The 22,925-nt window shown below is 39.2% G+C and overlaps 2 protein-coding genes and 1 long non-coding RNA gene across 3 annotated transcripts; all 3 read right to left on the reverse strand.

Annotated features, from left to right (window-relative positions):
- Window positions 1-397: 397 nt before the first annotated feature.
- LOC140936429 (uncharacterized) lies at window positions 398-3,343 on the reverse strand. The gene is made up of 2 exons (XM_073385902.1): window positions 3,223-3,343; window positions 398-2,680 (listed from the first exon to the last, which is right to left on the reverse strand). The coding sequence occupies exons 1-2, from the start codon at window positions 3,247-3,249 to the stop codon at window positions 1,109-1,111; spliced, it is 1,599 nt and encodes a 532-aa protein (XP_073242003.1). The 5' UTR covers window positions 3,250-3,343; the 3' UTR covers window positions 398-1,108.
- Window positions 3,344-4,549: 1,206 nt separating this feature from the next.
- LOC140936431 (high mobility group protein 20A-like) lies at window positions 4,550-12,055 on the reverse strand. The gene is made up of 9 exons (XM_073385904.1): window positions 11,580-12,055; window positions 10,603-10,712; window positions 9,392-9,507; window positions 8,900-9,106; window positions 7,968-8,085; window positions 6,966-7,012; window positions 6,468-6,663; window positions 5,391-5,748; window positions 4,550-4,846 (listed from the first exon to the last, which is right to left on the reverse strand). Exons 1-9 carry the CDS (start codon window positions 11,885-11,887, stop codon window positions 4,813-4,815), a joined length of 1,494 nt encoding a protein of 497 aa, XP_073242005.1. The 5' UTR covers window positions 11,888-12,055; the 3' UTR covers window positions 4,550-4,812.
- A 2,485-nt stretch (window positions 12,056-14,540) lies between these two features.
- Window positions 14,541-22,550, reverse strand: LOC140936466 (uncharacterized). The gene is made up of 2 exons (XR_012165386.1): window positions 22,061-22,550; window positions 14,541-16,065 (listed from the first exon to the last, which is right to left on the reverse strand). It is a non-coding gene; the product is annotated as an uncharacterized lncRNA (long non-coding RNA).
- Window positions 22,551-22,925: the final 375 nt, after the last annotated feature.

Consider the following 22,925-nt stretch of genomic DNA (forward strand, 5'->3'; position numbering starts at 1 on the left):
GGCAGCAATAACGCATTCCTATACTTTCCGTTTTACAAGGTACATTTATTAGATCATTAACAACTAACATAAAATACTGCAAAAAGGAAATCGCCACATAACAATTTATTGGATTGATATCAAAATAAGTTCATTTTTGCCATGGAATTTTAAACCTGAGAGTCATAGCCACACTAAGACCACTAGAGACAAAAGATCAACACCATTACTTAGGGACATTGTTTAAAAGTGATATTTAAATCCGTCATCATTGAAAAACCTATATTTGTTTGCTACCTTATTACAGAATTCTAAGCGTTACGGTATGTCTTAATTTAAATCAAAAGGGCAAGAGAAAAAAAACCTGTGTTGTTATTCAGTTGATTACAGATTTCTTGACTACATGTTCCGACATTCACAGCAATCTTTGAAATGTGTCTACCTGTTTTAATGTACGGATAATCATGGAGTGGTTCCCTAGACGACAGACAAATTATAGCAATTTTGTGTTCATATTTGAGAATTGTTTATTAGTCCAGAAAATCGGTTGCAGATCTCGAAGTGTACTTATTAATTCAAAACGGCCCGTCAACTGCTCAAAGCGGACACGAATAACGTGCGCGCACAACGAAAAAAATATTACCGCTTTGTGACACAGTCGACCCCAAACAGGTTAGGATGCGTTCTCCTAACGTCGAACGCGATAAAGCGCAGGGTCCAGTTGTTCGAAGGCCGATTATATAGCGCTAGCCTGAGGTTAAATTTTAATCCGGGATTCTTTTTCTTTTGTTCAAAAGCATTTTCTGGAATAAATTTCATTATTCTTTTTAGAGCATCCACTCATCAAATTATAGGCAAAAAGAATTAAACTGAATTTGCTTTTTAAGCTTCCATATCTGAATTCAAATTTCGCACTAACCCTAGGCTATCTTAATCCAGCTTTGAGCTGACCCGGCCCAGGAAACGAAGCGTTGAAACCTAAATGTACATCCTTATTTTAGTGTAAACTGAAATATTCTTTCCACTTGCCAGTTAAAAAGTACTTGCTTAGACGTTCTTTTGGTGGAATCACCATTTGTTGTATTGAATATTGGGAACCATGGGAAGATCTATAGAGCAAATACCATTTTTACTGAACAATAAAAGCTCTTCTTTCTGTTAAAAAGTCAGGCAAATATTCACCACTTTGGCCCAATTTCATTATCCAACATAAGGGTAGATGCTGCTTGATGTCATTGCAGCTGTCGTAGTTTTCTTCCTTATCATCATCAGGGAGATCTTCATGAGTGTCGTCCTCATCGATGATAGCTCCTCGGTCTACCAAAAACGCAACTGTAGAACAGTGTCCACGCCGAACTGCGACTCTTAAAGCGGTTTCTCCAGAAATGCTTTTTGTATTTACAGATATCCCGGTTTGGAAAAGAAGATCTAACTGATCTGTGCGACCTTCTGAAGCTGCTTTTAACAGCAATGGCGGGATAAGATTCTTCGCACAGCATTCATCGTTCACAAGCTTCAATTCGCAGCCTCTTTTGATCAAAACGTCAGCAGTCGCAGTATGGCCTCCTTTCAAAGCGTCATACAAAGCTGAGCAACCGAACCTATCCCGGAGGTTGATATTTGCACCTTGAGACAAAAGATACTTGACAGTGTCAATTTGCCCTCTTTCCGCAGCGACTTGCAATGGGGTCAGTCTCCTGTGGTCTCGCGCGTTAACATCAGCGCCATTCTGAATAAGATAACTCACTAGTTCCAGACAAGTGGCCAAATGAAGGAGTGTCTGCCCATCACCAGTCCTTGTTGCTATACTTCCACCATTATGAAGAATGAACTTCACCACGTCTGTATGCCCCATTTCAGCGGCACGATGAAGTGGCAAAAAGTCCTCGATATCTCGGCTGTTTAAATTTCCACCATTTCTAAGTAACAGCTGTGTGGTTTCCAGATGGCCATTGGTGGCAGCTATATGAAGAGGTGTGACACCATATCTACTAGGACTATTCGAATCAGCACCGTGCTTCAGCAAAACATCAACAGCCTCTGAGTGACCATACTCGGCAGCCAAAAAAATAGGCGATAATTGATCACTGACGGACCACCATTGCTCTCGCTCTTTCAACACGTTGACATCGGCTCCGTACCCTATCAAGCGTGCTATGTTCCCCGCTTGGCCACCGAATGCAGCATGATGAATAGGAAAGTAACCTTGATTATCGTGTTTCTCTAAAGAGGCACCTCTTTCGACAAGAAATTCAACAACGTGCACATCATTAAACCTAGCCGCTAGCATCAGGGGCGTGGCTCCATTTTCCGTCTCTGGTGACGCTGAGTCAACATCACCGCCATTATCAAGAAGCCTTTGAAGGTGCTGGGCGTTGCCCGTTTTTGCAGCCAGGTGAAGAAGGGAAGCGTCATGTATATTCACAATGTTTTCAACAAGTTGGTTGATAAGCTTGTGAGGTGGAGATTCTTGAGCAAGTTGTCCCAAAACAGTCACAACAGGCTCGTCAGGGAAAAAGGGGGCGAGGTGGCTAGTTTTGATACTCAGTGCTATAGCACTGTCAAGTTTGTCTGGACTGTAATTCAAGATTACATTGACGGCTTCGACGTCCCCTAAAACGCAAGCTGATTGAAGACGGCTCAGACCGCTTCTCTTGTCCGGTGTAGTCAACGCATAAAATGCCAGATTCTTCAACGTGAGCTAAAAGAGTCAATTTAAAAGCAGTCGACAACTATCAGTTCATACCACTAACAGTACTTTTATTGATATATCATACGGAGTGTAACAAAAAAACAGACTTTTGATGTGCTCAACTGAGTGTGCTTGAATCAGTAGCCCCCCATCACAATCCCCTCCCCCCGCTGGTTGACCGCTTTACAGGTGATTTGCGATTTACTTTTGAGGGCAAATAAATTTTGTTTATTATCTTTTTCGTATATTTCCTGACGGAAATAATATTTTGAGAAGTTTAAATGTTGGGGAGGAAAGTAAGAGTCGCTAGTTAACAGCCTCAGACAGTTCAATGGTGACATAAAGGACACAATTCTTGACAGATGGCTCCAATTTTAAAATTTAAAGGTTCGAAAACTTATCTAAATACAGTAGCTAGGTTATAAGGTACTAAAGGTGAATCCTAAATCATGCTCGCCATCTACGTGGAATTCACGCTGTTCAAACAAGCGACGCATGACGGTCTAATTAACTGACTCTCTTATGCAAATAAACTGTTCATATTAACTTACCACGTTTTTCCCTGCACGGAATTCCATTTTGGTCAGAAATTACTTGCAAGAAAGTCGAAGCTCCAAACTATTCTGTATTTCCTGTAATGTCGGTTAGAAACGCACTAATGAAGCGGCAAATATTTCCTCCTGTTCATTTCCTTCTGAGGTGTCGACCGCGAGGGACTCGGGCTTACCCGGAAAAAGACCGGAAAAAAGTGCGGGAAATGATGGTGGCGCGGAAAAATCCAGGGCTCAGTCGAGATTCGAGAGATTTCCTGTGAATTTTTTCTTTAGTGGGGCACAGGTCGGATACGAGAAAGTACACGGAAGACAAGGTGGGAAAAGTAGGGCCTGAAGGGAGGCGCAGCTTGCTTGCTTTAACCAGTTCCGGTCCCTCAGTGAATTAGCTCAGGCCTCCAAGCTTAGCGTTACGCTGGTGGAAGATTTAGTTTGCTCTTAGTTTGCTAAGTTTGTGAAGGTGCGCATGAGTAGTAAAGTACCATATGTTGGACGCCGGCTTTTTTCCTCAGTTATAACTATACGGCGAGCGAACTCAGAATAACGGAAAAGATAAAAGCTGTGCTTTTCAAAGTTTGTAACAATTGAGGAGAATACATAACACCCAAGGTTTGAATGGAATTACAAATCCAAAAGGTTTAAAGTGCAGACAAACAACAAAGGGCGGTCAGAAACGAAGTTTTATTTTGTCTCTTAGCCGTCTGAAAATCTTTATCAACATTCTTTTTGTCTTGTAACTTACTTTTGTTAGTTTAGCGAGACTCTAAGTAAAGTTTGAACTAAGAGTAAAGTCCTCGTCTCACCATTTAACGTTACAACGCATGTATCCTTCCAACAAACGACGCACAAGCTTTCCTACTGAGTCAAGAATTCTGTCGGAGCCAAACACGAGGATATTTATGTCCCGGGATGCAGTGCGGTCGGGTAACCGCTGATTCCTTGACATTCGCGATTAGGGGAATAATTCTTGGAAATACTCGGTTCATGAAAAGGCTTGACCTTCCCTTAGCTTCCCAAGCAGTCGTTTTGTCTGAAGTAAAACTATGAAACCTGGCACTTGTGTACCAGAGATTAATATCCTGTAGTTATTATTACTTTCGCATGCCCGCATGCTTTCTTCACAAGGGCTTTACAGCTTTTGTTTTTCGTTGCTGTTCCCTACAGCGTGAGAAACAAGACGATATTGAAAATTTAAATAATGATTTTAAACAACTGCGTCAAAGGATCCATGAAACCAGTATAAAGAGAAACCACTTTTGCACCGGTAGAGCTGTGGAAAGCATCTGACAAGTCTAACTGCACTGTTTCCAACTTGTGCCGTAATCACAGTCGACACATTCCAAACCGACCATAATCTAAAACAATTAAGTTTGTTTTTGAGACAAATAATAACTTCAGTTTTTCTTCACTTTTCCCCACGATTAACAAGGGGAATAGCACAACCTTAAAACACAGACAGCACCATGCAGCACCTTTGATGGTCGCGGTATTATTTATCATTTCCTGGTCGTGTGGCCAGAGAAAGACTCCGAAAGCTTCGCTGGGGAAGCACGTCCCTTCCATGATGAAAACATGCGAAGTTTTTCGTCTCTATTCCGATAAACTCAAACCTTTGTCCGCATCGCTGCAAAAAGGGAAAAAAAATAGACGTAAATAACAGTATACGTTGAAAACTGAAACCGCTCGAAAAGTCAAGTTTTTAAACTATAGTAATGTGACGCTTTAGGTGGACATTTTCAGAGGTTTTTAGCAAACTCCTACATTTAGTACTTCGCGATGTACTGTGAAGAACATGTGCAGGGCAGAGGAAAGGGGGCTAGACCTCATACCAAAACCCTCCCCCATACATTACAGGGTTGATGACGTGAACATTGAGCTACGGGGGGTGGGGGGGCATTTTGCGTCATTTAGTGGGGTGCGCGGGCGACACGCGTTCTACATAGTGCTTGGAATGCATCAGCAATGTCAAACGTATTGTGGGTAATGATAAATATTTATAATTTTAGGGTCGGATTCGCTACCCGTGGGAAATACAGCTACCTGCCGAGAATCCCACCAGCTGCGCAGGCTAACAACAAAAATCATGAAGCTTAAAGGTTCTGAAACTCTGACGTCGGCACTATTTGAGTCTTAACTCTACACCAAATTATGTACCACACCCAACTTACTTTGGAAAGCCGCCAAGACGAGACACAATCTCTCGCACATTGGTGATGAGTCCCTCGTTCTCTTGAGGAGAATCCAGAATGACTGAATACAGTCTTGCCATGTAAGAGTCTATAGTATCTAACGTTGGCACCTCGTTTGAGCCAGGCAAGACCAAGTTCGCAAAAGCTTGAACAAGCGCAGCTCGGAGATTACTTAAGTGATTATGTAAAACCATGTTCGCGTTTCTTTGTTGGTTTGTTTCCATTTCGATTTTTGCTATTGCTTGTTTTAAGTTCTCCACGTGTTTGGAACTGACTGCATTTTGTTCCTCAAATTCTGTTGCCGCTTTGCGGAGTTGTCTTAGTTCATCTTCACGCACTGAAATGCAAAAGGGGAAACCAACTTAGTTAATAGCGAGAGTTTCAAAAGATGACGGGATTTGAATGAGCTCTTCCTTAAATGCAAAAGTCATGTCCTCTCTTCCACTCGTGTACACTCAGAAGCAGATGATCTGCTTAGTCTTCGTTTATTCATACTTGGACCTTAAGCGCTGCCTTCACAATTCTCACTGATACGCTCCTATCAACTCGCCAGGTTTAATGCTTTTACCTGGTTCTCATTAGTGTTCATAAAAACTTTAATAAATCTGTTTCGAGTTGTGTCATGACCGCTTTAATAAAAGGCATCAAGATGAATTTTTACAGGGTTAGCCTCTATCTTAAGATCAGGCTTCTTCCTCCTGGCATTTGTGAATATATTAATAATATATTTTAGGTTGGGTACTTGGTGTTTGTATTCAGAGGTAATTTTAAACGCGAAATGAGACTATGGTTCTCATCGACTCTGATGCTTTCAAAGTTCATCTCCTCGCAGGCATCGAGACTAGAAATAACGCGCTCAGCTAGTGGACTTTGCTCAAGTGCGTTTACACTAAGCTCCACGTTCTTATCCAGTCAGACTTGGCTAAGACTGGGCCGACTCACCTCACATAAACAGACTGTCAGTGTTCTTCTTTTTAGGTAGAATCTGAAGTAATTTAGTAGGCTTTTTCCAAAGCAAAGAGAGGTTGGTCGTGGGTAACAGGAAACAGCACTTACTTTCATTGTGTTTTAGAAACTCTTCAGTGAAGACGGGAGCGTTAAATCCTGGTAAATCTTCCTCTTCTTCGCTTTCGTTTAACTTTCCTGATACTGTTTGCTTATGCTTTCGGCCAAGAATGTGCTCTCTCTTGTTGTGAAGGTTGTTGAAGTACTGATTGCACGGCTTGCAATAGAGATCGTCCTCTGCACAGAGCTACATAAGACCACAAACATGTCACTTTTACAAACATCGTTTTCAGTATACATTCAATTAGTGCAATTTAATTTCAGCGTCAGTTACATTATTTCTACAGACGACACGATAAAAAGGTGCGTGAGTTTTGAATGTTTCGTTTTGATGAAGTCATAATATAAATAAAACTCTTTAGTAGGCTCGGATATAAGGAGTATCACAAACGTGGGTCAAAGACAAGAGTTATTCTTCTCTTAAAAAAAATGACATCACGTGACGTGGATGCCACTTCTTCATTCAGCAGACAGAATAGCCGTTGTTACCTCGATTCCGTTTGAAATAGAGTCGAATCCATTGGGGTTCTCTAAATCTGAAAAAAGGAAAGAAATGACATTTAGGAGACAGTTATTTGAAACACTCGTTGGGCATCTCGTTCAAAAGCAAAGGATAGCCAATTACTAATTCTTTGTACTCATCACACATGCCCATTACCACGATTATTCCTTTTTCCCAGGCTTTACGAATGGGAGCACCGAACACAAATCAGCGATTTACCATAGCCTGTTCCAGGCGTTCAGATAGTCGAGCGCGGGAGAAACATTCACGAAGGAAAAAAAAAACGAGGGGAGACCCGGTGTACAATTTAACTAGCTCCCCACTGACTGCCGCGCTCTACTATCTGAACGCCTGGAACTAGCTAGATTTACCGTTGAGGACGGTGACACGTTTTTATAGTAACGACGTTTAACTAAAAAGCGCAAGTCCACCTCTTAGTAGCTCAGTTGGAAGGCGCCGGTCTGTGGCACACCCGCGGGAGGCTGCAGGTTCAAACTCCGATCGCAACTCCAGCCAGGTCCCTAACATGCTCTCCCGCGCGTCATTCCTAAGGGACTGCTTGGGCTGGATTTGTTTGCGGGTTACAAAATTCTTTTTTTTTTTTATAAGAAACAATTTCAATAACTGGTCAATTTTTTAGTGTCTTCGTCCTTCCTTATCAAGGGGACATGAAAGTACCAACATAGCTATTCGAGGAGATTTGGCCTAGGGGAAGTAGATCCTGGAAGCGTCAAGCTTACGTGGTTTGTTAGGGAAGGAACTTTTAAGGCGAAGCTATAATTGTTTTTTAAAAATAACTGAAACACTTTGTTTAGGCGATTTATGGGAGGAGGTTTGACAGCATTGACTCTAATGATCACAACTACTTAACAAACCGGTGAAAAGACAATTGATGAGCACTCAATAAGAATCTACTCGATCTTCGCCTAGCAGTCGTCTTCCACTTCTCATTATGATTAGACCAGAATAATGGAACAAGAGTAGCTAACTTTTTCTCTTTCTTTCTGCTTGCTTCTTCAAAAAGCTTCTGTAAGTATCCGTTTTCTGATAAGCTTCCAACTCCAACATGTATCTCTCTTTGTCCTTGTCTGCTTCATCTAAGTATCTCTTCAGAGAAAAAGTAAAAAAAAATATTGTCATTAGCTGCTGGTGAAAGCTACAGTCCTCGCTAAAAATCCTCGAAACACTTATTCGCTTCCCTTTCCGTCTGCAACGCAAAAGGGAGGGGGAAACGGAACGGAGCGAAATTTTTCCAAAGTGATTCAAGGTTTTTGTCTGAGATTCTAGGTTATATGTAAACGTGGAATAATACAGGGACATCTGCTTATCTACAGAACTGTCATTATAACACAACTTAGAGTTAGAAGTCAATGTATCCATGCACCTAGCAACAAAGTATAAGCGATCCCTCTGGTTTGTCCAAGAGGTTGGAGTTTTGCCATTACGGGTGAAAGAGCATACATGTAGTTTAAAAATCATTTGTTTGAATTTCAGAAAGGGTGAAATGAGATTATTATTCCTAGCGAACCAGAAGTTAAACTTGAACACCCCCCTCCCTGCTAAAAAAAAGACAGCAAAAGCACAAGCATGATCATGTGCATATTGCCTTTTGCCAGGTACAAAGAATTAGCCTAAAGGTCAGATTATACATGTAATTTTGGCCAGCTTATGCAAGTACCAGCTTAACCTTTCAACACTAGACCAAGATTATTATGGCAAGATTATAATTTATATCTGTGGACGAAATCCTGTGGTGTTACCATTCAAATAAAACTTCTGCATATTACCATTTTTTCTTAGGATTTTACTAAAAAAAGAATATTTGAATTTTTTTGCAAATATTTTCTTTTACCACTATTTAAGGAGTTAACGGGTTTATAGTCTAGAAAAGACAAGAAGAAGGACAAAAACATGTTCTAACCTGCTTTTCTTCAGAAGACAACTTACTCCACTGGGCACCAAGTAACTTTGTTACTTCAGGAAAACTCAACTCGGGGTTTTCTGCCCTAACCTTCTCTCGCTGTTCAGTGAGAAACTTCACATAGCCAGTCAGGGGAGCTTTGGGTGCATTGCTGTCGCGGAATGTCTTTCGTCTCTTCTTTCCCTTTGGCCAACCACCTTTCTTTTTCTAAAAGCGACAGCCAAAAGAGTAGCTTAACACTAATGTTTGTAGTTATCTTAAATTCTCTACTCAATCCTTGCCCAGATTGGTTTCCTAATAATCCGACTTCTAATAATATGGTCTTCTAATTGTCCGACAAGCATCCCAGTCGTTCTTCTGGCAGAATGGGTTCCTTCCCCAGGATACAAGTCAGTACAATTAAAGCAAAAGTACATGTAAAGCATTTTAGATTTCAGTATTCCAATATTAATATTTTGCGTGAATGTTAAAACTAAAACATTACAATCTTACCACTGACTTCTCCACATCACCATGAGAGTTTGAGACAGCTTGGGGTGTTTGAGTTTCTTGGCAGACAGTTTCTTCCAAAGAACCTCCTTCACTCTCTCCTCCACTCAGAATTTCCACTGAAATCATAAATTAGAAAATGATTTTGAAGAACAGCAGGTATACAGGTAATTTCTTCTTCAAAATTCCTGATGATCATAACCCACCCTTCCCTCCTAAATCCATATAATTGTGCACCGGGAGGATATGGACCTTGAGGTACGATGGGTGTGTCCTCTGGTGGAAAAAAAGGATCTCAGCACCTCAGTCCCGTGGGTCTCAGTTTTAATGTCTAAAATAAGAGTTGAGTACAGTTGAACCTCTATTAATTAGCAGCCAGTGTTCCAAGTCCTGAAATAAGTGTAGAAAAGTATTTTAAATCGACGAGAGTGCTCCTTTTATTGTCACCTCTATTACACCGTCATCAAGTGCCTGATACACTTGTAGTGACTTTATTTTAAAAATATGGAGGAATAGTCCGGAATAGAAGGTAACGACTGATTGTGGACCAGTAAATGCCGCTTCCGTCACATGTTTATTTCATGACTTTATGATTAATCTTTATGGAGTGGCCAACCTCTATAATAGCCTGCAGTGCAGGCATATTTTGGGTGGGCGAAACCTGCTTGTTTATGTTCGTATTGTTGTAACCACCATCTTTGATTTTATGTTGGAGGAAGATTGGGGAGAGTAAAAATAGTAAACCTCAGGGTAGGTGCTAGGGCAAAAGAAGGAAAAAGGGGGAGTGGGGGAGGGGACAAAAAAATGTTTTCTCTTCTCTCTCTTCACCCCCTCCCACGCTTCATTTGACTTGTCCCATTTCCTCCTCTCCTTCGCGAGTTTCAACATGGCGTTTTCGCAAGCAAAAACATTCGCGCACCCAAAGAAAATGCCTGCACTGCAGGCTACCTCTATAAAGCAGCCACTTACCAGTACCCCAAGGATGATAACTTAATGGAGGTTCAACTGTAGTCTGAAACATCAGCCATCTCTGTACCCACTCTCCCCCCCAATGGGGGAAGGGGAGGGTTGCAAAGAGATGACTGACACTTCAGACCATAAAAGAAGGTTACACTGGGCCCCAGGGCCTGTCTTCTAGATCTGCTACTGGTCAATGAGCATACTGTCTTGGACTAGGGATGTGCCTACACTTCAGAGTGATGGTCAAAACTCACCTTGACTAAGGTCTGATACAAAATCAGCTTCAGATGTTTGCAAAGACTGGCTTCCTTGTGGTGCATGATAACTGGTAACTGCATTGTGAGTGGCTGATGCAAAATGGAGGCTGCATGGGATTAAAAACAAGAATAAAATGCTGCGGGGCAAAGCATATTTCAACCTCTAGATCCCACAAAAATTATTATGTTTCTCAGGGCCATGTCATGGTTTTTGGCAGCAGAATTTTTCATGTGCCTTTGCTTTTTTTGTCAACTTTTTGTGACTTTAGCCAAAAAACTCTAAGTCTAGTTGACAAGATTAATGTTCATGAAAAAAGGGCTCTGTCAGGGTCATGAGTGGGTGTCTTGGTACAGTGAGTTACTTGTGAAGGGGGAAGGAAGGAAGGAAGCAAAACTTTATTTAAACACAGTAATCTTATCAAATTTACATCCGTATATAAAAATAGGAACTCTGTTCTACCTAAAAGCCATGAAAGCTGGGGTAGTGCAAAAGAGAAAATCTTTGCAGAGGTTGGCATCCCAGTAATGGGCTAAGAGTTGTAGTCGTTCCCAATGTTGGCATGTCTTTACCAGCTTGCAGCAGACTCTAAGTTTGCACTGTTTACATTAAGCCGTGAGTCAAAGTGACTGTGAGACTGTATAAAGATTGATCAAATCTTCTGATTCATGGAGACTATGCACGGTCGATACCATCATCATAAAGTTTAATATATCAACTACAACCAAAGCTTACAGCATGCTGCTTATGTCTGAAGTGCAAGTTTACTGATGTACATCTGAATATAGTTTACACTTGTTTAAAATGGAAGATTTATGGATATTAAAAGTTTCAGTCAAAATATACCTACATGCAGTTTTCAATTACTGAAAACATAAGACAAGTTAAGACTGAGCTAATTTCTATCTTACCGTCTTTTACATAAGCTCAAGCATATCATATATCTACGTACTGTACTTAATCCTTGGGAACAAACCTGCCATCTTCCCCTACAGTTGCAACAGCTAATTCACTGGCTTCACTGACATTCTTCACGTCCACCGAATCAAAGCTAGACAGCGTAAAACCTGGCAGAGACGTAACAGTTGTTGTACCATCAAGAGATGGAGTTAAAACTGCCAAACCTGCCGAGCCTGGAACAGAGGTGACAGAGAAGGTAGCGAGAGAGGTACTAGAGATAGCTTGCGAGTCCAGCACTTGCGCTAAGGCAGTAGCCGTGGCGCACGTTGTTCCATTTTCCAGCGCTGTATCGGCGTGCAAAGTGGAATTTTCTCCAAGGTCCATGACAAATCGATCTAAACTTATTGTTTTTTCCTCGACTCAACAGGAAGTAAGTTTTCACTCACTTGTTGTGGACGGAAGTGATTGTTTTGGAAGTTGTTTTAGAGGGGGGTTCAAAGTTTCCTCGTTACTTCTGAACCACTAACTATCGCCGCCAAACGAGCAATAAAACGCACCACCCTCAAAGGAGGATGGGGAAACAATCCCTGCAGTCCCGGATGTTATGAATACTAATAAGTTACATGACGAGTAGTTAAACCGCTGATCACATCGCACATTCCGGCTTTTCTGGCCTCCAAAAGACCTCCGCAGAATTTTCAGCTCGAAATTTAATACAGGTAAGCTTTTAAGCCTTGGAGAAGGTAATCTATCGATCCGCGCTATTTGCCCAATGCCCTGGAAAAGATAACCTTTGCCCAGACCTGCGGACGCAGCTCAGAGGAGGAGGAATTTGAGGGGGAAAGTCTTTGTTCTGACAGTGAGAATTTTGCCCAAAGTTGCTGTGGTTCATTACATGCAGGTTTCGTTTAAAATGAGCGAATGCCTGTGACGGTTGTGTATTAAGGCTAAATAACAAACTGCTTGTTATTCTGGAATGGGAAGGGGGTGGGGGGGGGGGGGGGGTTGGAGGAGGGTGGGGCTGTGGAGGTTATGTGCTGCTATGGCCCAATGGGGGATGTACTTAACTCTGAGCAGTTAAGGTCTAGACTATAGACTGGGCTAAGGGATGTGAAACAGAGAATTGTTGAAAAGGAAAACATTTTACAGGGAGTGGTGAGTGTAATGATGAATTTTATCGATATATGAAAGTGAAACTGTTAAAGGAGATTTTAGTCTATAGTTGAGATTCACGCAGCAAAATGCAGCTGAACGTTGTCTGATAGAGATTGGCTTGTGCTATGAGGGTCTTAAAATACCAGCAAGTCTGTAACACCTATAAACACCCATAGCCATATTGGGACACTCCTGGCTTCCAATTTCCCAGGGTCTCTCCTCTCCCTAGCAGTGGGGAGGGGGGGGGGGTACTTCTTTATAAGAGGCTAATGGGGATGTGCCGCTCGATGAGGTCACATTTTCACTACTGGTTTGACTATAATGGGGTCGCATTTCCAATAGGGTCACTAGAATGGGTTCGCACATTTTCTGATTTTTGGGTTAAGACAGTTGTTCATATCTGTGGTTAGCAAATCAACGTACCAGAATGTTTGTACTGTTGGTGAAAAGTTAAGTGTTATTCAGTCAATATAACATAAATACATAAGTAGAAAGTGACTAAGTTTTGGATCGGGAAAATTTGCCCAAAAGTGACTAAGACGGGGCCTGTAATTGGCCACAGAATAGACCATAATGGGGTAGGGGCTCTGAGAGCCCAGTGGCACATACCCAGCAAAAATTAACCCAAGTTCCCCCCCCCCCCCCACACACACACACACACACACCCCAGCTCTCCTCTTCCTTTCCCTTGGAGCATAAAGAACATAATTCATCAAACAAGAATTCATCAAACAAAGTGTTTATTTATCATTCTGGTGATGTAGTTGTTTATGTAGAAGAATTTCTTGCCCCAGCAAAACTGCCAACCTAAAATTTCCTTCTGCCAGTGTAGTGACAAAAATTCATACAGTAGAATCCTGATTTCAGTCTTGAACCCTCATTTTTGTGAAATTTCTGATAATTTATATTGAAAACAAATGCAACTTCCCTTTACCAGTCAAATACTATGTTATATACCCCTAGATTTTTAAAAACTCCCAGTTATTATTCAAGGCAATTCACTTTCTAAGGTGGTTCGAAATACTGGGTTTCCACTCTTTAATGTTTCAAGTTAAATATTTCTTTACTCATACTGTCTTGCATATTTTAATTTCATAGCACAGATATACCTCCAAAGATATTCAACCTTAAAGTTCAAGATGGTCCTGAGTAGCATTTCTTGAAAGGTGTGGTAAGTCTTAATGATTTGAAAGTACAGTTTATAATGCCGTAAAAGAGAAAAAAGAGAAATAAATTAGGGCATGAAAGTGACAACTTGCTTTAAAATTATTGCAGGCAACCAGAGGAGCCCACAGTCCTAATCTCCATGCTGCTATTAGCCTGCGTTTGTTTTAACTTCCCCTGAGAATGAATGAAATGCCTGGAAGAAAATCTGACCATGCATGCATGGTATGCATGTTTGGTCCTTCTATCACTTGTAAACTAATCAGGTACGTTTTGCCCTTCCTTTACATGAAACTTAATATGCTAACTAAAGCCTTTGAGCAAGAGCATTTTGACCTTCAACCAATCTGGCCTGCATTCCGTAACCGTCGGTTAGTACTAGTTTTAAAACGTGTTACTTGGACTTTAGACAAACAGGCTTCTGGAGATTTGCCTGCACACAAGTTATAAGGGGGGAGGGGGGTGGGGAGATGGAGGTGGAATTCCTAAGATGTACATTAGTACTCTCACTCTTCCCCTGTTCCACTGAATCTTCTTGTCACCCTTGTATCCACTAGACAAGTCTATATATTTTTTGCCATTTTTCACAATAAATTACAGTGGCTTAACACAATATAACGTGATATTACAATATACTCAAGAAATTTGTAAGGGTTTGGCTAACAATGTAATGTGAAAAGGGAAACAACAGTGAGGAAATATAGGTAAAGAAAATATGTTAAAGGTAACAGGAAATCTTTTATTTTAGAGGAAAACTGAGGCAATATTTGTTGTTTTGAATTTCAACATTAGCAGAATTCAGGAGTTCTGGACTTTGCAGAAACAGGAAACGTTCTTAAATTATTTAGTCCTAAATTTCATTGCTTTCGAGTGACGATTTTCACCGCGCTCGAGTATTTTGTTCACTCTACTATCCCTAAGGAAAACAGAGAATTTCTGGTAGTCTATCCACACGCACGTCAAGACAACAACGCAAAGACGCGAAATTTGCATCTTTTCCGTCAATAATTTATCGCTTGGTAGTCGTCTTTGTCAACTTTTTATACCAAAATTTGAGCTGTTTGAAAAAGATCACCAAGCTAACAAACGAAACCGTTTTGGCAATAAAACTCGAAACACTCAACAACCGATAATGTTTGCTCAATGAACCCGCATTTCCAACTTTTAAATCTGAATATGAGTGTACGACAGATCACAAAAAGGGAATTTCGAATTGTAAATAAAAGAAAAAGGTTAGGATAGTTTTCCCATCGCACTCTTTTAGTTTCTTCCCTTATCGTGTTAAGTGCAAAATGTGATTTCCCCCTTTTTTTAAATAACTGTTAAAGAAAAAGAGAAGTTTGTTTGCTGTTAGATTGTTGGTTCGACTCACTGTCTAAAAAGTGCTAAATGTGGAAACTCGTTTCTGCGATAATGATTGCAATGTCTTGCTAAAAAAAACTATGGCTGGCATCTTAACAGTGATAAATAACGCCGCGAAACTTGTTGCGGCAGTTTTAAACGGGATTTCCTGAAAACAAGCTGTGTGATGATTCTTTTCCTTACCCTCTCATCCCCGGATCTCTTAGTCTTAAAATTTTCATCTTTCTGGTTTGAAACCTGACTTAGTTTGGACAAATTTATCAGGATGTACCTGAGTTGTCCACCTTGCAAATATTGCCTTGCAAAAGTGGTCAAAAGAAGCCTCAAAATTTTAAAAGAGAAAAGAGTGTTTTTTGTCAAAATATCTTTTTTTCACAAGCAACTAACTACACCAACCATCTGGTTGACAATTCCGAAGGGGAAAAGGCTTTTATAGTTCGGAAAACGCGTGTACCCTACGACACGTTTCTGGAATTGCAGTGGACTGATTTACCGGCACACAGTTTTTCGTTAAACTGAATCCTTAATACCCACTGCGAAGGGCGGGACTTAATTGTAAATATTTATAGAGGAATTGAGTAATGTGTAGTTTCGCTTCCCAAACGGAATTTCCGTTATCCACCCCTAAATCGTTGTGGTACCAAAAATCGTGCCGCTAATCGCCTCAAAGACTACCCTGTTCTTGGGCACCTAATTCTATAGTAAATACAATATGAAATTAAACGTAGCCGTAGAGTGTAAGATCTAGATCAGCTTGTGAAATCCCCTTGAATATGATTCTTCTACTTCTTTTCTTCTGTCATCTTTTGTTTTTCTCAATGTGTCTATTTCTTCCTTTTCCTTTTGCGGTCATCTTTTTTTTTGTTTTCTTCTATCTGTAACTAAGCAACACCAAAACATTAGAACAACTCCTTACGAAGATACTTCAAAGACTTTCCCATGTCACGTTTTAATGGAAATTTAATTTTACATTGAGGTTATTTTCTTAGCTGAAATATACTTTGCTACTCTAGCTCTTATACACTAAGTCCTTAGATTTGCCAGATCTAATATAATTTGATTGCTGTCCTTTTCTTTTTATCATTGATTCAAATTGTAATAAATGGTTATTAATGTCAACTATATTGCGACTTTTTCTATCGAAGCAACAATATAGTTAAATGCCGTCGACTGATTATTGTGAGTGTCATTTCCTTGAAACATTTAGCTCGGTGTCTCTTTACTGATGACAGATTTGTATCGTATAAATTAATATTTGAAATAAAGAATGTCTCTTACCCAGTTTTTTAGATTTGCGACGGAATGAGAGCGAAAAATAGATGTTTTGCCTTGTGTGCGTTTCTGTGTGTAAATTAAGGCTTTTCAAAAATAAGGTAACTCCATTTTTTTGAAAATAGGCGATCCACTTTAGAATGGAGACAAACCTTTCCGCTGGGTGTGGACAAAAAGTGTTTGGTCGAGCATTTGATATTGTTTCACCGATTTCACTCGACTTTCTTGACTTAAAGAAGCTTTATGACCACTAATGTTTTATGTTTATGCCAATGAAATTAGAAATTAATGCAAACATGCTAAACGTGTATCTCATGAACGTCAAGTCTTTTTGAGCCTTATTTTGTATTATTGTGTGCAAGTGACTGGACTTAAACCTCTTCCAAAGGGAATCTGTCATTGTTCACCTTGCTTTCAAGTGGATTCTTTAAATAAATGAATTATTACGTTCTGATGCCACCTTGGCAAGATGAAAGGAATTAAAAGAGTGATCGTTTTGAAATATTGGTTCTAATAGTCACCAAAAGCCAAGTGATTCATGCGGTAAATGTTTTGACCGATCGCAGTGGAGATAAAATTGTAGGACAATGGACGGCATAGACGGAATGGTTTCATGCCAAAGACGTAGAATGCGAAGAAGAAAAAACGAAGAATAGTTAATGATGCAATTAGGAAAAATTAGTCTGAAAAATTAGGAAGTCATGACTTTTGTCTTGAAAGGGTGATTCGCTTTAATTGATGAATTAAGTACTATAAGTTCAAGTTTTCAAAGAAATAAGTTAACCATTAACGAGATTGGAATTAGCTGTTTTGCAAAACAATAGCACTCAAGCACACTTGTACAGCGGAGGTTTGTAAAAGGGACAAGCTCGATGTTCTCACGCATAAGAAACTCAACCAATATTTTAACTGTTCTTTCAATTTAATTTTTGTTTTACCACAGAAGAAGTAAGACAATTGAACTTCAAAATGCTGCCAAAAAAAAAAAAAAAAAAAAAATTAAATTGGGCTGCATGGCTCTGTCAGTTTTGTAACTTTTTGTACAGACTTTGAAACGGTTCATTCGAGATTTATTAATTCATAATTGTCTTCTTATCACCAGTAATATTACAGGGACATACGAATATCATAAAATAAACTAATCCTAGGAACGTTTAATCGTCTCCATGCCGGAAAGTTAAGTTCTGCTCGACCAGGATTGAGCAGCTCGTTATTAATTACCGATGGAATCTCGTCGCCTTACAAAAGATACAATGTACAAAAACAACTTCCTCTCGCTTCCGATGAATGTCCTGCTCGTAATGCGGCGCTGCATTCTCGGGAAATCAAGTCATAGATTTTCGTGATAACACGGGCGACCGACGCTTCGGTACTCTTGTGCTTGAATTTTTGCGGCCACGCGTGAGACAGCAGTTCACAAAAAGATCGCAGGTCATTGCTCCGTTATAAATTAAGCAAATTCTAAAGCGATCACGTGTAAGATGATTTCCTTCATAAGACTGTTCCTTGTTGTTGGAGAAACAAGAACGTGAAGTTTCGCATAGCTTCACTTCCCCATTCATTGGACAATTCGCAAAAACTTCTTGCTTACTCCCTTCTGTTGGCAAATAAACAGGTTGCACAGAGTAATTCATTAAAGTAATCAGATTAAATGTTAACTTCTTTTTTCCAATGTGCTTTTCTCTTAACCGCCCTATTTCTTTACTTTTGCTTCGAAATTATAACTTGGTTATACTGTTGATAAGGGCTTCCTTTTGATTGTTGCTAATTCGCATACATTCTGCCCCACTGACCAAAAAATATTCTTTTATCGTAAGGCTTTTTTTTCGCGCTTAGAAGTAGCCTTTTGAGCCTCTGATTTCAATTCAACTGGTTTCAATTACCCTTATTGGGCAATAAAGTAAGTATATCTCAAGATATGGTCGAGTTTAGAATGTTAGCATCTTTATAATGATGGCTTGTGGTTTTCCCTGGTTCTTAAAAAAAAAAGAGTCCATTTAGCGAGTTCTTAAAAGTGCATGCCGAGATCATGCCAAAAGCGAGGTACCTACAGAGTGAGACGTGACTCACGCCTGGGGAGCCTTGCTTAAAAGCGTGGACGTTTACAAAGGGAATTGAAATGAGGATTGGTTAGACGGAAGTTCCAATTATTTAGAGTTAGTGTTGCTTTTTCTTGTAAAATTAAGTTCATGACGAGATGCATGAACACTTCTGCTAACCAGCGAAACCACAAAATGCATCAGATTTTGTGTAATTGAAAATGATACCTTGTCTTTATTTTTTAATTAGCGAAATCCCATTGCTTTTTCACCACAACAAACGTAGAGTATAGCAGATCCTGCTATTAGAACATACACAACTTTATAAATTATTTACTCCTCATTTATGCACAATCTCCTTCTATCGGACTGCTGTAAAGAAACTGACAAAAAAAATGATGCAATTTCCGTAGTATGGGTTCACCAGAAAATGTCAACCGAAGCAAAGGCAAAGCAGTTATTTCAGACTGGCAATTGTAGTTTAGGTAACTGGCCATTTACACCTACTGCGAGCTTGCAAAACCGCTAGTACAACTGTGGTGTCTGGAGATGTTAAAATTTAATTGAAACCTCGTCGAAAGCATTTTTGCTTGGTGCAATAAGGCTTTCAAGATTTTACAAAGAGATTTTGATTTTTTGATTTTTTGATTTTTGATTTTGACTTTGAAGTTTAAAAGATACAAACTACGTAAACTGATAACTTGAATATTAAGCTTAATTAAGTGAGGATGTGGTACAAGCAAATCTTATTTATTCACAAGTATTTGATATTCAGTGATATTTTAGAGAAGTTAAATCACTATTTAAGCGTACGTCAACATGTGTAACAATGCAAACGTTTTGGTATCATGTGCTGGTAGCTTATTAGTTCTTCGTCGAGTAATGTATGGCCCAAGCAAAGTTTTCTAAGCCTCAATAACAGACGTGCAGCTACAACGTACGTAAAACTAGCGAGTGGCCATACTCTAAGTGACATTTTTTTCGTTTATTGCAACAAAAAAGAGCCAGTGAATTCTGTGAAAATAACAGATGGTTATTACCGAAGTATCGTATAGGAAACGACTTTTCTTTGTGTTGTCTAAGGAAACGTCATAAATTTATCGCTGCTTTACTTATCCATAATTGTTGAGCGTTATTCTTTTTATACAGTAAAGAATGGGTATAAAGAAAATTCTAGCTGTTAAGATGGGAAAAATAGAAAATGATAAGGTGTTAACAAAGAAGACAAGGAAAACATAGACTTGGATTATATCGAGTAATTCATGAGTTATCTTTCAGTACCAAAAGCTACGTTACGCGTTAATCACAGAATAAATTTTATAATCTTGTTAAACTACATGTCCATGAACATAAACTAAAAGCCTTTGACCTTTTTTTGGTTAATGAAAAGTATGTTTAGATTTCTGTCAAATACTTTGTGTAAAGGTTAGAATCCTATGTATTGTTCAGCCGTAGATGGTTATTGTGTACCTTGCGAAAAAAATCAATTGAATTTCCTTGTCACCACACATTCAATGTGTGGTGACAAGGAAATTCTGACAAGAGAAGAAGAGAAATTAAGTGATGAAGCATAACTGTGGAGCAGTTTAATGTGCTTTTCTTGAGCTGTCGCTGAGGAAGTAAAGAACGTGTGGCTAAAAGACAAGGATCGAAATCATGACTCGTTTGCATCATTGCCAAAGTCTTTGAAATGATTTTAACATTGTTTAAATTAAGAACTATAAAAGATAAATTTCCTTCAAGGTACCAATTGACAGATTTGTTAGATCGTCTTGCGATGTATAGACTACTTGCATAAACGATTTTTTGATACATCTCTGAAAAGTGTATTGTTTAATTTATCTTGAAAAATGGTTAATTGACTGCATACAATCGTTTCAGGTCACAGGCTCGGAAAATGTCTCCTGCCTGTTACACTTTTCCAACTCTACATTAAGCTGGATAATTGTTTAAATTCTATGACCCCGAAATAATAAGAAAAAGATTAAAGCCTTAATGTGCTTTACTTGATCCGTTTTGCATTAACAATGGCGTTGGTAAAAATCTGCTCAAAATGAGTATTGAAAACATTTCTTTTTACCCAGTATAGATGGATTCTAGTGAAGTTTTCACCCACGAGCTGTTTTCTAGACAATCTTTAAGTCTTTATTGAATCATGACATTATTTTTGTTCTCTAAAAGAATGGTCACACTTTTCCGATTCTTTTTTCTCTAAAACCAATGCAAGTTTGCTCCTTGCATTCTTCCTTGTGTGTTTTTGTGTATTAAATGTTTTTCGGTTCAAAATACTGAGACACGAACTTACAACTTTTAGCAAACTTATTCTACATTTTGACATGTGCAATCTACAATATTCTTGGGTTTGTGACAAGCCTATTTCGAACCATTAGCGTATCATCACTGCTCTTGCCTTACGAAGCATCACTATTCTAGTAGTCCGCTAACTGACTTCCTTTGTATTTGATTAAAAGAAAATGCGATCTGTGTAAGGAACACGCAAACCGTGCGAGCTTTTTTTGTAACTTTCGCCTCCATGCTGTGACTAAAACAAAAGTCTTCGATATGCGACCACGTAGAGAATGGAGTCAGTAGAAGAATATTGCAGTGTCCAATGTACATCACGAAAGCTTCCATGAGTTGTGCTGAAATCTAAATCCTCTGAAGCTTCTTTGAAAATGCTCGCTAATTGTTTGAGCTTTACCCTTTATAATACTTATAATCTCTTCCTTTTAGTTGTGATTCTTTGTGTGAAGAGAAACGATGCATCTTAGATTTACGAAATGCCATTAGCGATAATTTAATCGGTCTGATGACGATCCATGCAGGCACTACACTAATTATCCGCAGAAAAAGAAAAAAAAAATGAAATCGCGAATAGAGAAAATAAGCGAAAGAAATTTTTCGTTTTTGCAAGTAGATCAGTTTCAGAGATGTTGAATCTTCATTCGGAACTAAAAGTAGTTATTAAAACACCCGTTCTTAATTTTATTAAGCCCTCCTTATCCGTTTCTAGTAAGGTGTGATGTAATGCTGCTCTGGTGAACGTAGATAGCAAACACAATTCGTGGAGCTAGTGAAGAATATATTTGCAATGTCGTTATAATTTTCAATATTTCGTTCACTAACATTTTAAAAATGCTTCCAGTTTTAACTGGAGTACTTGGGAGTGCCAAAAGGTTCTATAACAAGTTGCCGTTCGTACAAAAGCGCATTCGTGCAAATCTTACGCTAACTGAGATCAAGAGAAAGGCGTGTCCAAGCAATTATCGCCTATGGTACCGCGTTCGACGAAAATATTTTTGTTGTTTGAGAGCGTTTAAGGCAAGAATTTAATTTATTAATTTTCCAGCACCGGTTGTTAGGTAAAGATTCCTGTCGAACTCATCTTCGAAAACGTGTTCGTTGATACTCATGTGTCTGTTTAACTTGTAATTAAACCTCTGTGCTCTGTTGATCATATTAACTCCTAACTAAGATGCCACGTTCAACGGGAAACTACATTCGCGGAGTCTGTTCTCGACCACACTCAAAAAGATATTTTGTTTGTTCACTTAATTAAACTTACCTTTCACGAAATCGTTTCGAACACTTCTAGAAGAAGGCTGTTTTGCCTTGAGGCAAGCTATCGAACACGCAGGCTAACCGAATCGTTTGAAGACACGAACAGGAATTCTTTAATCGTCGATTACAACAATACTGATACTGATATTGCGCCGTTTAGATGTTACTTCAAGAAGCCAAAGAGGCTTGAAAAAAACTATATCGCTTATTAGATCGCTCGTGTTTGCTGTGTTATGCTCACAGGTGTAATTACTTATCTCTTTTGGAGCAAAACGAATGCACATTTTTCTGGTAGATTTCATGAGTTTTTATATGTTTGCAAAAAGATGTTATACTCGTAGCCACAAGGCTAAAAAAAGTTCTCGGTTTAAGTTTGGCTGGGCTATTTTTATTGTTTAATATTGAAAATCAAATAAAATGTGGCGGAATGATTCTTATGACTCATTGTGTCTGTGTGGTGAAGTCGGGTTGTACCGGACATAACTAAACCAAGAAACACTTCCGCGGTTTCTAAATTCATAAAAAAAACAAGTCGTGTTCATAAGATTACTAAACGTTGTCGTTCGTTTTAACTTGTTGTTTATAGTGATAACAAGCGGTGATAAAACATGACAACTTCCTAACTGTTTCTCGCTTTTTTATTTCTTTGAAACTGAGCTAGGATATGACGTGCTCAAAGTGAGACAAATGTTCGCTTGCTGGAGGGTTCTGGTTGATTGTAAAATTGGTGCAAACAACAGCAAAACTGTGTAGAGTTACGTAGAGTTAAATAGTTGTGAAAATACATTCAGATCCTCCGAGAGCGTCCAAACAATTGCCAAAATTTGATGATCACTCAGGAGAGGTACTCGAAGTGTTGATTTGGGTTT

The sequence above is a fragment of the Porites lutea genome, chromosome 5 (genome assembly GCF_958299795.1).
Source record: "Porites lutea chromosome 5, jaPorLute2.1, whole genome shotgun sequence".
NCBI lineage: Eukaryota > Metazoa > Cnidaria > Anthozoa > Scleractinia > Poritidae > Porites > Porites lutea.

Excerpts from the sequence above, each read along its gene's own strand:
- LOC140936429 (XM_073385902.1), bottom strand. The coding sequence starts at position 3,249 with ATGGAATTCCGTGCAGGGAAAAACGTG. Across the intron at positions 2,681-3,222 it reads TCCGTGCAGGGAAAAACGTG|CTCACGTTGAAGAATCTGGC; the intron begins GTAAGTTAATAT and ends TGACTCTTTTAG.
- LOC140936431 (XM_073385904.1), bottom strand. The coding sequence starts at position 11,887 with ATGGACCTTGGAGAAAATTCCACTTTGCACGCCGATACAGCGCTGGAA. Across the intron at positions 9,107-9,391 it reads GTGATGTGGAGAAGTCAGTG|AAAAAGAAAGGTGGTTGGCC; the intron begins GTAAGATTGTAA and ends TGTCGCTTTTAG. Across the intron at positions 4,847-5,390 it reads CGTCTTGGCGGCTTTCCAAA|CGATGCGGACAAAGGTTTGA; the intron begins GTAAGTTGGGTG and ends CCCTTTTTGCAG.